Below are 16,709 nucleotides of genomic sequence, written 5' to 3' on the forward strand. Positions count from 1 at the left end.
GGGACTGTTCCCTCTTTGCTGTGTTATATTTCCAGCAGATGTCTGGGAAGTTGAAGTCCCCCACAAGAACAAGAGCGAGCGATCAGGAGACCTCTGCCAGCTGCTTATAGAATTGCTTACTTTAATTGCTACTAATTTAATTTGGGTTACTTAATCATAGATTCAGTGAAAAAGAATATTTAACTTCCCAAACCTTTCTTGTTTATCATTCGTGAGTTACTAAATTAGCTCAGACTAGTAGAACCTAAGTGCTACTCCTGATGAAATCATGGGCAAAACTGCCCTGACTTCAGTGAGAGCGAGGTTGAGCTGATAAAGTTAGATTATGAAGCACATCTTGTGTTCCAGTCAGGCCCGATGTCCTTTCCACTAAGTCAATGGGAGTCTTTCCATTCTTTCCATTTCAAAGGAGTCTTTTGAAATCTCAGTAGGTGAAAGCCACAGGCAGCTGTTCAGAGAGCCAGCGCAGTTATCTGGACACCACCAGCGTCTTGCGTAAGAAAGACGTGAAGTGCATCACAGGATACCTAGTAACCCCTTACATGAGGCAAATTTTGCTCTAACGTTTTTTAAGGGTAATGGAGATTATCATTCCCTTGCAGATGACAGCAATTTAGTCTAAAAAGTGCCTGTTCCTGGCTGAAGGATTTCCCCTCATCTTCTTCCTGCTTCTTGCAATCCCTGATGATTTTCTTAACAGTAAAGAAATTACATGAACCCTGTCTTGAATTGTAAGCAGGTGTAATTTTGTCTTTTTTGAATATGTATTTTTAACATAGCAGAGAAATACATTTGGGGCTGTGGTAAGGAATGCACAGATTATGATAAAAATCAATAATATTAGAAAAAATTAGAAACAAGAAATCACTTGCCTAAAAAAACAAAACAAAACTCACCAAAAAGCCAACTCAATATGTAAAATTGGTGTCGTTTTAAGTCATAGTAGAATCTAATGACGTTCTGCCCCCTTTTGTGATGTACAAGGGATGGGAGAACTGGATGTTCTCTCTGCTCAGCCTAGTACCCAGTCAGCTGCAGTTCTCAGTTTGCTTCTGGGATAATTTACATGATGGCTGATTGCAAATGTCTCACAGAAACACATACACAGCCAAATCTCCCCAAAATTGGCTTAACATCAGGGACAGCAGAAAATAGCAACATCTAAAAATAGTTCCAGGTCCATTGATTTTTAGGGTCTCTCCACAGTTTTTGCTGTGCACTGTAGTATCTTGAAAACTCCTAGCTTTTATTAAAAGAGAGGAAAAAAAAATTTCAGTTGTCAGCTGGGTGCAAAGTCTTGTGTTTGGCACAGAGGTCTTGCACTTACTAGATATTTTGTAGTGAATATTTAATGTAAATACATTTCTCATAATTTTTATTTGCTCAGTTATCATAAAGACTAGTAAGTACACATTTTGCATTAATAATATGTAATTACTCAGTGCCTGTAACTTAAGCATTTCTGCAAGTGGTTCGAATGCTATTCTTCCTTTCAGTAGAAAGATGATAGGACTTAACAGATTCACAGTTAGTTTACTATTTTGTTTTATTTTAGCCTTCATCTCTCTAACATAATGGCCTGCAACTTTCTTCCAAATCTTCAGGACTGACATCTTTGGACTCTTTAAACTGCATGAAAAGGCAGTGTTGAAAAGCCTAGGTGTTGGTATGTTGCCTTCCTGGTAAGGCTTGTTGCAAAAGTGTCAGGGCTTACTTATCATTTCCTTGGACAGCATTTGAATTATTGCCACAAAAGCTAAAATATTTTGCATGCAATGGTTCTTGTAGTTCTTGGGCTTTGGGGTTTTTTTTTTGTTTGTTTATATGTTTATTTTTTTAGGGAAAAACTGTTGGATGAACAGTATTGAGACAGCAATCTTCTGTTTATAGGCAGGATGAGTAAAGCACTAGTAGTAAGAACCCCTGCAATCATACCCTCACTGTCTCATTTAAGAGCTTTATCCTTGAAAGTTGTTGCCTGTCCATGTCTCTTAACACAAACAAGAAGTATTCCCTCCTGGGAATACTGTTACCTTTTTGGTCATTACATGAACTAGACTAAGTCTGCCATCTCATTTTATGCTGATCGCCTAAGAGCCTTCAGCTCTACAGTTCTGCAGTAATGTAGTTCCTATGGTCTTCAAAGCCTGCCCAAACTATGAGCTAGATTAAACTGCTTTGTCCTTTGTTCGGTGAACAAAGGTGTTCACCCTTAAGTGTTCAGGTTTGTCAACCCTCTTTAGAGTGTTTACCCATTACTGCGCCAATTTGATTTGTAAATGTACAAGTGCTTCATAGTAAATATATATACTTTTTTTCTAATCAGGAAGTTTTATTCAGGAAAGTTAGAACTGGCTATGTAAATTCAGATAAGGTGACATTTGAAATGGGCAACGTAAAGTTTGATTCGAAGTTGCACATGACTGAAATGGCTTCCAAAGGTTAATTTGCATCTCTCAAAGCTTACTCTTGTAATACTACACATCATTTTTGTGGAGAAAATGAAAGAAAATTAAGCAAGATTTTCTGGCTTTTCAGCATCTTTACAGGTAGCTAAGAGTATAGGTTTTTCGTAGACAGATAAGGTGGAGGCTTGCATCTTGATGCAGTAGTCTGCGGACCTTGGCTTTGGTGCAAAGATGGCAGCCCTCCAGTGAACCTAACACTAAATGTCGCCTGAGTCCATCATTACCTGATTAAAGCATTCACCTTCCTTACATAAGTGAAAGTCTGTGCATCAGCATTTCTTTCAAAGAATATTTTAAGCAAGCAATGATGGGTATCTTCCTTTTTCCCCTGGTTTCTCTGTGCCTATGGGCAAACGGGACCAGTGAGCAAGTATTTTTAATTCCTTCCAACATGTCTTTTAATCCTGTCGTAATGTCATTGTGTAACTATGGAAGCCAAACAAGATGAGACAATAAAATATAAACACACTGAAATCTGAGAACCAGACAGAAGCTTAAAAGTGTACGGATGGTTCTGTCTTTTTTACTACTTCTACATTCCTTACAGCCTTGTAAATTATATGCTGCATTTAGGTTATTAGGGAATAAGGATGAGCATCCTGATTTGTGCATGGCTATTTCAAATCCATCAGAAATACTCACAAAGAGATGTGGTTTACAAATCGTACGACTAGTACAGTGGTATGTATCAATGCCGTTATAATTAGGTCTGGATCTCTATTTGAAAGCTTCCAGCTCACTTATAAAGCTCTGTCTATTTTGAAACTGGAGACATGCGAAGTCTCAGTTAGCAAATGATTTATTTTAATGTTTCTATAACTTTTTAAATGACTTTTTTACTGCTGTGAAAGTCATTTGATTCGCAACTTTACAGACTGAGATATTCTGTGTGCTCATAAACAAACAATGGCAATTTTCCATGCTACCTTGGTAGGATGTATCAAAATTGACCTAGATTAAATACCAGTAGGGACAAAATGTAGATAATTCGGTCTTTCTGACTTGGACAACTCTACAGTGACTCCCAGGTGGCAGGGGATCAGTTCTATTTGTGTCTTCAAAGCGTTGATTCTCTCTTAAGATGACCTAAATACCCTTCATTTCTGTTGAAGATAAAGAGGTTGACTCCAGTGGGAATCAGAGGTTGTTGGGCCCTTAAAGGTGTCATTCAACACCCCCTAATATCAGCCTCATATTGAAAACTATGGTGGTTTTTATGATGCTGGAAACCCATGTATGTAAAGTTAGAGGTTGATACAAAAATGTCATGCAGTCAGAACCAACCAGCATCACCTTTACATTTCGTTTTCAATCTACATTCATGTTGCTTTCTAGGAATAAAAGTAAAAGAAATTAAAAATGCATTTTAGAAGTTCTAAGTATATTACAGTTCAGTAACATAGTACACTGGTTTCTTTCAAGCAACTGAATATAGTGGTTTCATTTAAAATGTACTTTTAATCTGTCCATGTCCCTCTGTCAAATACCATCTTACACTGTAGAACTACTTAAAAACTAGCTGCTTCTCCTGAATTTCTTATTGTAACTGAAGAGGCAGCACAAGCAACAGAAATGTAAGCATAACCCTTAAAAAAATATTTGAGACATTTAGGAACCAAATCTTAAAATGTTCTGTAACTCTGTGTATGCAGTATTATTTCTGAAGTCTCCTGGGTGAAAAATTATGAATACAGTCAACTTTAGGCTTAATAAGCTCCAGATGACATGTAGCAGAATTCATAGGTCTATAATTCATAGAGCTTTCTACAGTATCAGGTGAATCCATCTAAGGATTTGTCAGCCAAAACTGGATTCAGTTAGGTTCAGATGCAGCCTCATTCCAACCTGACCCCATTTCTGAAACCTTATCGATAAGAGTACTTTTACTTGTGAAAATATTTACTCATGCTTAAATTCAGTTGAATTCTGACTGCAAAGTAGGGAACAGAGTCTGCAAGAACTGAAACTTTAACCTGAGGGAAAATATTTTTACTTTCCTCAGTTCAGCTTTGCTAAGACCTATAAACATCAAATGCATTTTTAAGTCCATTTGGAACTTTTTCCTCTATCCTTCTCTTCCTAAGTTACCCTGTTACTCTTTATCTCCAACAGCACCTACTTCTCAGTTTCTCAGGAGCTATTATTTTCTGTTCTGGTTGGATTACGTATCAATGTGTGACCTCGTAATTCACTTCTGTAGTTCACTCTCTGTGTTGGCTTAGATTCTCCTGTCTCTCTTTCTAAGACTTCTCTTCTATTAATGCCCAGAAGACCTTTAGCTGTAATCCTGGCTACCATTCATTTTGCAGTTTTCATGCGTGCTGGTCCACAGACAAGCAGGTGTATTCCTTTGGGTCTGTCACCCAAGAAAACAGAGCATGAAGGTGGTACCTGGAGTAAATCTTACTGCAGAAAGACTTAAATCCAGTGATTCTATTAAGAATAATGAGAATACTTGCTTTTTAAATACAAGTTTTTCAAAAAAGATATTTGGTTACAGAAGCTCAAAGAGAAAGTTTGGGAGAAAAATGGGGCGTTATTGAATATAAATAGATACTGAAATGCAGTTTCATGAGCTGATTATAGCATAAAATTATTACATTGAAGGAATAATTAATTCCCTTCTGTTGTTTTGATGCCTTTTTTTTTTTTCTGTTTTTATTTTTTCTTTTGGACCTACACTTGCACACAGTAAAAGTTTCAGTACTGGTGTCTTCAGCATTCCTCCTGCTTTTGTAAGTGCCTCATGGCTACTCTTCCCAAACACACATTCACCCTGTATCTCAGTCTTCCTCATGTCTTTTACTTGTCCAAAGATTTTCTGAGCATATGCTCATAGCAATCCTTTTACATCTTTAGTGCTATAATATCAAATATCATAGTGTGAAAAGGGAAATAAAGGTTCTGCTAAGAATTGCTCTCTGCAATTCTTGTCAGTATTTCTGGAAGAGAGATCCCTGTTTCACCCTGTCCCCCAGACTGGAGCCAGTTTCTACAGCCAACTTCACACTCTTGAGACCTGTGAAGTTCTAAAGTTGTAGCTGTTGATGACAGTAACTTCATTTGGGGTAAGACGCCCAGTGCTTTCAGTGGCCTCTTCTTTGACATGGTTCTCACTCCTCCTCTTCTGTTACCTTGAGCGTCACTGTTACTTCTGTGCAAGAAATGGCCAAAATGGTCTTGAGAATCTTGTCTAAGTCCAGTTGATTGCCCGGCTTGTAAAGCCATCAAGTAAGTCCCTGTACCATTAAAATTGTACTATGACTCCACATCTCATTCAGGTAACCTCCAAACCTCATCTGTGGGATTGAAAAAATGGTATCTTGGCCCACTTATGCTCAAGCTGCGTCTGAAGATCTGACAGTCTGAAGCATCTAAAACCAGAGCGCCAGTTATGCAGCGTTTTAGCAGTTCACCTGCTGTCTCAAGATCAAATGGCATCATATTTTTTGTGATTCAGCCGCTCTTGATAGGCACTGTGTGTTAGAAGTATTTTCTCATCTTTTGGCTGAGATAATAAAATTCTAAAAATTAGCAGAAAAAAGAAACTCTCTTAAAATAAACATTCCTCAGTGCATGAGGAGAGAAAAGGTGCTCAGGCTGGCATAAATCCCATTGTATTATTATAGCACAGGGCAGTGTGTTTGGGGAGTGAGAATTTGACATATATTTTTATTTTCAAACGTCATACTAATTTACATTACTCAGCCCTTTAACTGCCAAACTGTAAAAGTCCATTACGCTACTGAAAGGAATATACAAATTATCCCCTGGCACTTGAGGCAGGAGTTTTACATATACGCTGTTATTCTATCAGCCAGCTAGCTGCACGATTCTATTAAGGAGTAAGTGAGAAAATTATATTGCCTGCAAACTAATTGTACAAAAGCCTCTGAAATAAGTAATCAGAGCCTAGTTCTTTCTGAAAACCAGCCAGGAGATATTATAAATTGCTCGATTGTTCTTGTCAGTCCAGTTTAAAGACTCAGAGCTGCCATGTTGATTTTGTTCACTGTATAACACAGCTACCTCTCCAGCTGTTGACAGGACTGGGCAAACTCAACTTGGACTCTTAGTAGCTGCTCAGTTTCAGCCTCTAGCATCATGCAGTAGACGAGTAAATGGTAGAGCCTCCTTCCAAATGTTCTTTATTGAAATAAAATGCAGATCTGAGCATCTTGAATGGATGTAGCATACCTATGGAATTGTGCAGATTCCCACACGCTTCTTAAAATGGTGTATGTTTTTTTATTTTCAGTGTGTAGAAGTAAATAAGAAATTATGAGAGCTCTAATAACATGCAATGTGCAGCAAATTTAGTTTTTTACCAAAATATATCCACTGGTACTTTGAGTGCTAGGTGAAATGCATTTTGAGTATGATATACATTGCAAAATTCCATGAGCCTTTTTCTCACTGACAGAAATGAAATTTACCTGTGGGGATATTTGATAGAATACTGCATTCATATGTGAAGTGGTGACAAAATGTTAGTTTCCTTGAACTTTTACTGTGGTCTAGCCATATTCTAAAATACTGAAATACTTTAGCGGAACCAGCTACGGCCATTGGTAAGATACGGATCTTTGCTGCAGCAATAAATCCAGTTACTAACTCCACTGAGTTCATTGGAGAAACTCTTTCCAACATCTTCCAAGTTTATTTTCTAACATCAAAAATTAAGATCGAACATCTGCTGTAAAATATAATTCATTAAAGTAAAGCAGCCTAAATCGGTAGGAGAAGATTCCCCTTCAAAGCTAAAGTACTGGAATCTAAATGACTAGAAGCTAAAGTACCAGAATCTAAGTGACTAGAATAATAGCTCATTTGAGAATTTTTTAAGTGGCAAGAATTTGCAGGAAGAATAAGTTACGTTGTCTGTGCATAATATGCTGCACACTACAGACCCTTGCTGTGTTTCACAGAATTTTGCATGAGACTGAAATGTCAGGATATAGATTTGAAGGGTCTACTTAGGCAAATAAGCAATCTTGCTTCTGTTTTCCTGGTTTGAGTACTACTATTTGGTGTTGACATCTGTAGCTTTGTCCTCTGTGCCTTCGCACAAGGGCTCTGGCTATAGTGGGAGTGCTCAGCTTGCCTTGGTACAGAGCTTTGCTGCCTGAAGTTCTGTGTTGTAGTCTCGATCTTGTTTTTGATCGAGATCATTTCTGACCTTGTGCAAAGATATCTTTGATCTTGTGCAAATCATTTCTGATTCCTTGCTTCCTTTTTTTAAATGGGGATGGTAATACGTTTATTACTATAATATGATGACATTAATTAGATACAATTTGTGAATGTCTTTGAAGGTTTCCCTGTGTAGTGGTTGTGCCTCACACTAAGGCACTAAGAATGCCTCGTTAGAGTGTGAAAGGATAATGGGAATCTTTTTTTACGCCTGCCCTTAACATCCTTTCCTACATACCCTTTCAGAACTTTTATTTCCTAACTTCATTAATGTGTATGGGAAAGAAGTTTTGCAGGAACTGTTGTGCCGAATTTCCTACGCATCATATCCTTCAGTTTCTTAAATAGCTTTCATCTCAGGAGCTAAGGAAGGGGAACAGAACTAAACTGAAGTTTGAGTTTTGTCAACAAGAACCATTAGCATTCAGACGTACTGAGATCTGTTTTACCCGCCAGCATTGCTAAGTCAGCCATGCAGCAAAGTTCAGGAGAAATAAAGCCCGCAAAGGCCTGAAAAGGTTGTGCAAAGTATGCTGGTTGTATTGGCAGAATATACATTACACCACACAGACCTCCTTTATCATAAATACTTAACCAAATTTCAATAGATGTAAGTGGTTTAAGTATTACTTCCTGTTGAATTAGCAGTTGCTGAGCATTTGAGTCTTTGTGCAATCCTGCAATCCACTAATGTGATATTTAATGAGGAGACATCAGTCTGGAGAAAGGTAGTCAATATAAATCAGTGTTTACAAAGTGTGATTAACTCTGAAATATTTCATCAATGCTGTGGTCCCAGGCAGACTCTATGCTAATTATTAGAACCTGCACATGTTTCAGGGGACTTTGACGGACCCTGAGTGCAGCAAACATGGAGCAGCAAAATTGCAATTATGCTCGGACTGTCTCTGATGACAATTTATGCATTTGGTGTGATGACCTCTTGCTTCCCAAGAGGGCAATAAACAGAATGCATTTTCATTAAGATACTAATGCACTTAATCACAGGGGGAAAGGGTTAGAAAGTAAAGAAATACCTTTAAAGCAAGATGTGACAGGCTGATGGGGAAGATACTTTATTTAAAAGTCAGTTTCCTGGTGAAACTTCTGACTGCTGCAAAGTCTGTCATACTGAATGTAGTCATGGGTAATAGGATGCATGGCTGGGCAGATGAATAAGCTGAGCTAAGCTCTTTTATGAAAAGTGCAGTGGTACTGGGGCAAAAGAGAACAGACGTTCTCCCATTTGGACTTGGATACCCAAAGATGCGATTTTAAAAAAAGTAAAGAAAATTGTGCATATGTATTTTACTCATTAATTTTCAGGCTTTTTTTTTTTTCCTTATTTTGAGGGTAAACAATATGTACTAAGCAGTAACAAAAAAAAAAAAAAAAGGAGACACTGCTTTGCCCAGGAGGGCTCACATTTAACGATCCAGCAGCTTGTTCTAGGCCTTAAAGGCAGTTGGGAGAGACCGAGGCAAACATCTCCCCTAGTTTTTGTTATTCTGACAACTCGGTAGGAATGATCCTATTTCTGATGCCTCTCAATACAAGAACTCTGTCTAAAGTATAGAGAGAGGGGAAGATGTCCTGGCTGAGAGATCTGACCCGGCAGCTGTTGAACGTGCTCGATGGGGTGGTAGCAATGATGCTGAGCCCTGCCTGATACGCTGGGCCTGCTGTTGTGGAAGAGGAAGGGTGAAGCTCTGTAGTACCTGTTACAGCTGATTGTGCAGCAAAACACACCAGTCTCCTTTTTGTGTTCTAGACAAAGAAAGACTGATAAAATTAGTGAAAAAAGGAAACGAAGAGTGCTCAGGCTAGGAGCCTAAGCATGTGGCTCAATACACACAATAAATGACAAAATTTCCTCCTCCTACCAGCAGGAATAACCTATGTGAATGGTTTTGCTAGGGACCAGACACAGGCTCACAATAATTGTGTGTTTGTGTATATATTTTATTTTTTCCACGTAGCTGTCTGGATTTAAAAAAAAAAAACTCAAAAAGCTCATCCTTTAATCCGACTTTTCATTTTTACTTGAAAGGTGTTTCTTTTCTACAGCACTGTTTAGTCTTTATATATTCCAAAATTAAATATAACGGCAATCGTAGGAGTACTTCGTATATCTGTTGTGTTGGTTAGTCAGTGATTCTGAATACCTCTCTCTTCCTGGACTTTCTGTTACAGGTAATATAGAATACAGCTGCCCAGCAACGAATGAATGTGAAATCACAAAGCGCAGACGCAAGTCCTGCCAAGCCTGCCGCTTCATGAAGTGTCTAAAAGTTGGCATGCTGAAAGAAGGTAAGACCGATCTAGTCAATATGCAAGCAAATGCATGCAACAATTGTAGGGCAATCAGGAGAGAAGAGAGATCGGTGAGTGTTCTCATCAGTTATTGTAAAGGCAATTTTCATGTGTACTTGCTCTTCCTGACAGTCTGTTTCTAAGCTATGTAATCATGGTGTATCTACATAGATTTCATCTTCTGTGGAATATTTCTAACTATGTGTAGTACAGCAAAATTGTGCTCCAGCATCCAGTCTCCTTCAGTAGGTAACTAATAGAATAATCATCAGAATATATCCTCTCTTTTTCCTTAACGCTTTAACATCATGAATTTTCAAAGATTTCTTTCCTCTGTTCTTTACCCACTGTTAAGCTGTCACTGTTTTGGCAGAAGCACACTCTTTGCCTTCTTTTCCTTATTTTTACTCAGTCTTCATTTCATCAGGACAAACAAAAGAGTCAGTTCTCAATTAAACAAGTACAAATATTGAGTATGTCTACTGAAGTTACTGTAACTACACTGGAGCAAATAATGACATCAGAAGAGGAGAATACACCCCTCTTTTTTTTTTTTTCCTTTTTTTTTCAAAGCGTTTGAGAACCTCTGCCCCTACTTTTAAGTATATGTTGAGTTTCATCAGTTACATTTTTAAGATATTGAATAACAGGTAAATAAATATAAGAAAATGTTTCCAAGAAAGAGTACTGTCTCACCTGGAACCCAATTCATCATTGTTACCGAAAGAGGCAATTCCTTAAGTCTTGGTTGGCTGCCACGTACTTCTGTTGCTGTTAATGAATACACAAAAATACACTTTTATGTGCATGTATTGTATACATTATTATTGTAGTGCACTGTTACCACCAAGAAAGAATAACAGAAGATGTGATGGACTTCTGGGCTAGATAACCGTTTAAAATAAAATCAACGTAATGTTTTCTAAATATTGTCTCCAGTGTAGAGTACTTTGTGTTAAGCAACCACTTTAAAATAGTCGCATGCAATTTTGCTTTGTCAGTGCTTAAAAAGTCAGCTGTAATAGATGGCCGATTTTTGCAAACTGTTTGATGGTAGTTTAAAGCAGGTTTAAGTATACAGCTCTCAGGGTAAAATCCGAGAGCAACAGAGACCAGTGGAGAGATGATCGACAAATTAGGCCTATCACGCACCTACAGACATATTCTTATTGGATTATACTTACTAAGAATAAACCTTGTTCTGTGCAACTGCTTTGGCAGATGCTATGATCCTGTGAGCCAAATCCTGCTGTCCTTAGTCTTACTTGAGCAAAACTCCTGTCAGCTTCAATGGGGATTTTGCCTCAGTAAGAATGGCAGGATTTGACCCTCTCTTCCAGTGGTTGGTGGGAGGGTTCTTTACTTGCCAAAATCCTCATATAACTGAGCACTAGGAGCAGTTACTTAAAAGTTAAATTGTGATGCTTAGACAAACTGTAGAAAGAAAGGAAATGTCTGAGTATGGCACCTTTTGAAAGGGACTTTGTTTCTTAACGCCTTTTTTTAGTAAGCTAGGACCCTATATCACTAGTAACCTAATATACAGATATATTGAGCAACTTGTTTGGAAATGGAACAGTGCTACCAAGAATACATACAGGTGAATTGGTTTAGACCTTTTCTTTTAGATTTTGGGGGCACCATTGCACATCCATTAACACATATATTTAAACAGTCTAACCTGTGTGCAGCTTCTGGGGCTGCATGAGGATGTTAAGTGACTTTTCTACAAATTAGTAATTATCTCAGTTACCAAAACTGTGTGCAGATTTACTATGTTTCTGCACGTGATTTTGGTAACTGACATAATTTGGTTAGACAATTCAGGTGCAGGTTGTGAATCAGAATTTTTGCATGAAAGATCATTGTCTATGGATGCAAATCAGTCCCACAAGTTTTCTTAGTCAGAATTTAATAACTGTCTACCCTAAAAGTACATACCTTTTTCTGAAAGTTCTACAATGACAAAATAACTAAACTCCCTTTAAAAGAAGGTTCCTTTGTTAGCCCCACTCCTGGGCACATCATAGTTCTTCCACTCTTATTGTGTGAGTTTTTCTGTCAAAACACAGGAAGATTTCTACTTATTTTTAATTACTGAGTCTTTTTGTCTAGAGGAGAGATAGCTTACCATCTTTACAGGTATTGCTTACTTACCACCTAATAGGACAACCTAAAAGAACCTACAAGGGCATTTTGTTTTCTTTCCTGCTTTTACTTCTGAAACCATACTGATTCATAGTACACTTCCAGGACTGTACTTGGAATAGAGAGATTTTTTTTTCTTTTGTTCTTCTTGGAAGGTAGGTTTTAAGACAGGTCGTGTTGGTTTTACCTATGGTAATGTCTGGAGACGAGTTTGTGGCTTTGGATTTGACCACGTCCTTTATGTGCAAAATGAAGAAAGTCAATATACTTTTTTTATGTGTAAAGTGGTGTAAAGTTACTAATTAGCATGGACTTACACTGAGCTGAAATAATTCCTATTGTGTCTTAAATGTTTCTTTACGTACAGACAAGGATTTCAGTCCCATGCAGCATGTCAGAGATCATGCTGCAGTAAATCTATTCAAATGTAAACCTGTTCAATTCAATTACCAGTTTATAATAAAATTTGCTGCTGCAGCCTCCACGTTTGTCACAGCAGTCTCTACATGCTGATGGCACAGCATGCCTGGAAATTGACAGCCTAAATCTATTTACAAAAAAAATTTAGTTGCAGAAATGAAATAAAATCAAGTTTAAGCAGCTTTGAAAGGAGCATCATATTCCTTACAAGAACTTCTACACATCTGCCAGTGTGCATCTTCTCCAGAAATCTTACCCTGTTAGTGGGGAGTTTTCTTCTAGAAATTTTCCTTAACAATCAGTTTTTAAATGTAATCCTAAATGAAACAATTACTAGACATTGCTCTTCCCTTCACATTTGGAAGGACTTTATATTACATTGTCATTTTGTGAATTGTCATACAAAATTCATGATAGAAATCACAGTGCCTGTAAAAAGATCCTGAGTTTTATTTTAGCTTTTAGGGCAAGGTCTGAAAACCACTTACAGCAAATATATAGAGTGGCTTCTTTTATGACAGCTGCATGTTATATTGTTTATTGTAGGAAGATAATGATGCTTTTCATCCAGCATCCAGTGTTTCTGTGGGAGACCTTGTGTTAGAAATTTGGGGCTGTGTCTTGGGGTCAAACTCCAGGAGGGAATTGGATCTCTGGTTACATGCAGTACAGGGTGGAGAGGGGGTTTTCTTCACATATTCTCAAGGACGTCGATGGAGCATAGCCACCTAGATCAAGATTCTTAACAGCTTTATAAGTCATGGGCCAGAAGCTAGAGAAGGAAGGGTAAAGCTGGGCTGAGCTGGCATGGGATTGAAGTCCTGCCTCCTGTCTGCGTGTCCTGTTGAGTAGCACAAGACAGTTACTACAGGGCGATCCAGAGGAACACTTCATTTTGGTTTAGCCCATAGACTTGTACTTGAAAACATAAGTCTAAGTGTATGAAGGTTTTTGGAGTATGTGTTATGCTTCGTATTGAAGCATTCAGCAGATGCTGATCAGCCTTTAAACACATGACAAACATAAGGGTGCCGTGTTTTCATTTACTTTCCTAGGTAATGGTGATTAGCAGCACAGCAGAATACACTTTACTCAAAGAAAAAATTTTACATTTTTCTATTTTTAATTCTGTGTGTCAGCATTATGAAAAATCAGATTTTCAGGGATAGCGATTCATTCTTCTGAAATACAGTTTCTTTGACTGTGCTTATGTTTTGGTGGATTCTCTCAGATTCACGATAACACATGAAACAACATAAATGCCTTTTGGTACTATCTGTGGGAGTGCTTACTGACATGTGTCTGTGACAGATCTTAGTTCAAGTTTATTATACTGCAGATCTTGCTCAGAATAGCTGCTGACGTGAAATAATTCCACTAGAGTAATTATTCCAAAATAAAATTACTTTTTTCTTTCAGAGGCAGCATTCATATAACTATTTTTTCAAGAGAATAGCCCATATATTTCAGTTTTCTCCATGGAGGCAAAGCCAAAGACTCAGTTTTATCTGTCCCTACATTGTAGCAAGGTTAAAAATTACAGTTCAGAGGGGAACCCATTGATTGGCGCTAACGCAGCTTTTAGACCATCTGAAATACTGTATCCTGTCTTAGCTCTTACAGTTCTGAGCAGTGCTAGTTCATACTTCTTACAGGACTGTTGACACCGAAACATCTCCCATATATCTCCCATCTGATAACCGGATGTTTTCAGAATCTTTTATGGGTGGTTTGCAGTGGCTGATCTGCATTGCTTGTTGTTTCAGGAAGTGTAGTTTGTAAGTGGGTGATACATAAGGAAACAAATTTAAGTTTACTTGAAAAGTAAATTATACCATAATGAAATGGCAGAAAATTTGGGTTCCTTCACGTATGTTTTTATTTTCCTTATGAATGGACGGCCTTTACAAATTATCATCAGCCACTTTGTACCCAGTTAGTATAGACCGAGTGACAGAATTCCGGCTTAATTAGTCCAGCTATTAAAAATGGAGGCCAGATCCTCACATAGTATTAATGGAAGCTAGTGGAGCTATATTAGATTGCTATGTTTGGCAGGTTTAGCAATCTGTGCTATAGGGAAATCAGCAGTATACCTTTTCGTGTCTGTGAAGCTTTACTGTTGCTAGTATGTTCGCAGTCATTCAGGCTCTAAAAATGAATAGAAACTCTCCAAGCTCGTCATCTGGCAGTGCTGACTTCAGTGTTACCCTTCCCACCATAGTAGCACAGGTAGTATGTTGTGCTTACACTCCTCACTCCCTTAACGCTTCTTATTCATTGGTTTGCTTGGGTTTTTTTACAAGGTTTCATACAGTCCCTCAAAGTGACTTCAGCATCCCTAGGGCAGTGTTAAGGCAGTAGTCAGAATCTGCCTTGTGTTTAAAGAAATTCTGTATTTTAAGTTTTTTTCCGTCAGCACTGATCTGAATAAAAGCAGTTGCTGATAGGTTTTAAAATGCTTGAGCATTTTAGATGGTCACGGTACTGTAATGAACCAGAAGATTGTTACAGATTAGTTAAACTTCACATGCTAAAATTGGGGTTCTATAAAGTATTTTTGCTTCACGCTTTGAGAGATTTCATTAATTCAAATATAAGAATACATTTTTGTTAAAGAGGTATGTGTATTTTAAAGCATAAATTACTGAGTTTATTAGGCAAAGATTACAGTATGAACATCTTTGGCTTGTGTTAAGCAGCAGATCAGATTGAATTATCATATTGATCCTTTCTGGTTTTGACAATCTATGAAAATGAGTCCGATACAGCAAGGAGAACAGGCAGCTTGAGTTTACTCTTACGTAAAGAGATGCACGATATGCACAGGAGCAGATTAATGGATTCTCTCTCAAAATAATAAATAAAACTAAGCAATCCTCTTTATAACTGAAAATGCATTATCACCTATGTTTTGAGGCTAGCAAAAAAGCCTGCTTAATAGGATTCCTCCTAACAACATATCCTTTGAAAAGACCTGTGCATAAGACATTGCCAAGGTAAATTTCTCTCACAAGTCTAATACCATTAGTCTGCCAAGAAGAAAGCAGAAATTATTGTGGAGGAAGTTTTAGTTTCTGCTGCCTTCAGAAATTAGAACAAAGGGAAGGAGAAAGCATTAATGATATTCAAAGAAAATATTTCTGTACAGGATGACAGTTAATAGAACGGCGTTGACCTCAGCGGTATTTCTTATGCTCTCTATTGTAATATTACACTTAAGGAGCTCCTTCATTAATGCAGGATATTAAACAAAGCTTCTGTGTTATAACATCAAGAGATGACACAGTGTGTCTTCTGTTGAAGTCTCTTCTGAATATCGACCCTTTTGTATGTTTCAATGTATTATAAGGGAGTTTGGTTTCTAGTGCCAATATTTTTTGGAAGTCGCTTATCTCTTCCCTCCTTTCCCCCTTTCTACCCCTCCTTTCCCCTTTCTTTTCCCCCCACTTTTCCTTTTCCATCCCTTTCCCCCTTTTCTTCCCACCTTCAATTTCTCCCTTCTCCTTCCTTTTCTTTCCTCTTTCCCCCTTGCTCTCCTTTTCTTTCTTTCATTCAACCTGTGCTTGGTTTAATATATACTGGGACCTGTTAAATCTCCTTGGAAACAATAGAAACTAATCTCTAAGTGTTGTTGGTGTTCATAAGTAGGCCTTTTTCCTCCTAACCAAAAAGTGGCCTGATAGCCCAGTTCACACATTAGAACTGACAGCCCAATTTGTCTGCCCTAAAACACGGCTCATGACTATCCACTCTCTGTAACTGATGAGGAAGGACAACCTATTCAACTGCAGGTTAGTGAGCTCAAGCAACTAGCACTTCTAGTCATACATTAAAAAATACTCAAGAAAAAGCAAATATTGGAGATGTGGATATTCTTTCTGGTTTTAGAAATCATGCGAAAGTACCTACAGCTAAGGCCAGCTGTTGGCCTTCTGAGAAGTTCTCACGATGCTTGTATTGCAGCGTTGTGCCAGTCTGGCTTATGCTCTGCCTCTGAACATTTTTGGTCCTCATAATCTTAGTGAGAATGAAACAGAGAAGTCCCAGCAAGTCACTGGACTCAGTCCTTGAAGAAAATTTCTCTCTTTATAGATAGAATTTTGTTTTGCACTTCTCCCTTTGTACAGATACTCCACTTTCATAAAAGATGTGGTATGAAGTGAA

The 16,709-nt window shown here is 37.9% G+C and overlaps 1 protein-coding gene across 26 annotated transcripts in view; it reads left to right on the forward strand.

Moving 5' to 3' along the window:
• Positions 1–16,709, forward strand: part of ESRRG (estrogen related receptor gamma) — a 408,609-nt gene that overhangs the window by 284,400 nt on the left and 107,500 nt on the right. For all 26 annotated transcript variants that reach the window (XM_063328441.1, XM_063328437.1, XM_063328447.1 and 23 more), the window contains one exon: positions 9,855–9,971. In XM_063328441.1, coding sequence (XP_063184511.1) covers positions 9,855–9,971 — 117 coding nt within the window. The remainder of the gene's footprint in view (positions 1–9,854; positions 9,972–16,709) is intronic.

The sequence above is a fragment of the Chroicocephalus ridibundus genome, chromosome 3, assembly GCF_963924245.1.
Source record: "Chroicocephalus ridibundus chromosome 3, bChrRid1.1, whole genome shotgun sequence".
In the NCBI taxonomy this organism is placed as follows: Eukaryota; Metazoa; Chordata; class Aves; order Charadriiformes; family Laridae; genus Chroicocephalus; species Chroicocephalus ridibundus.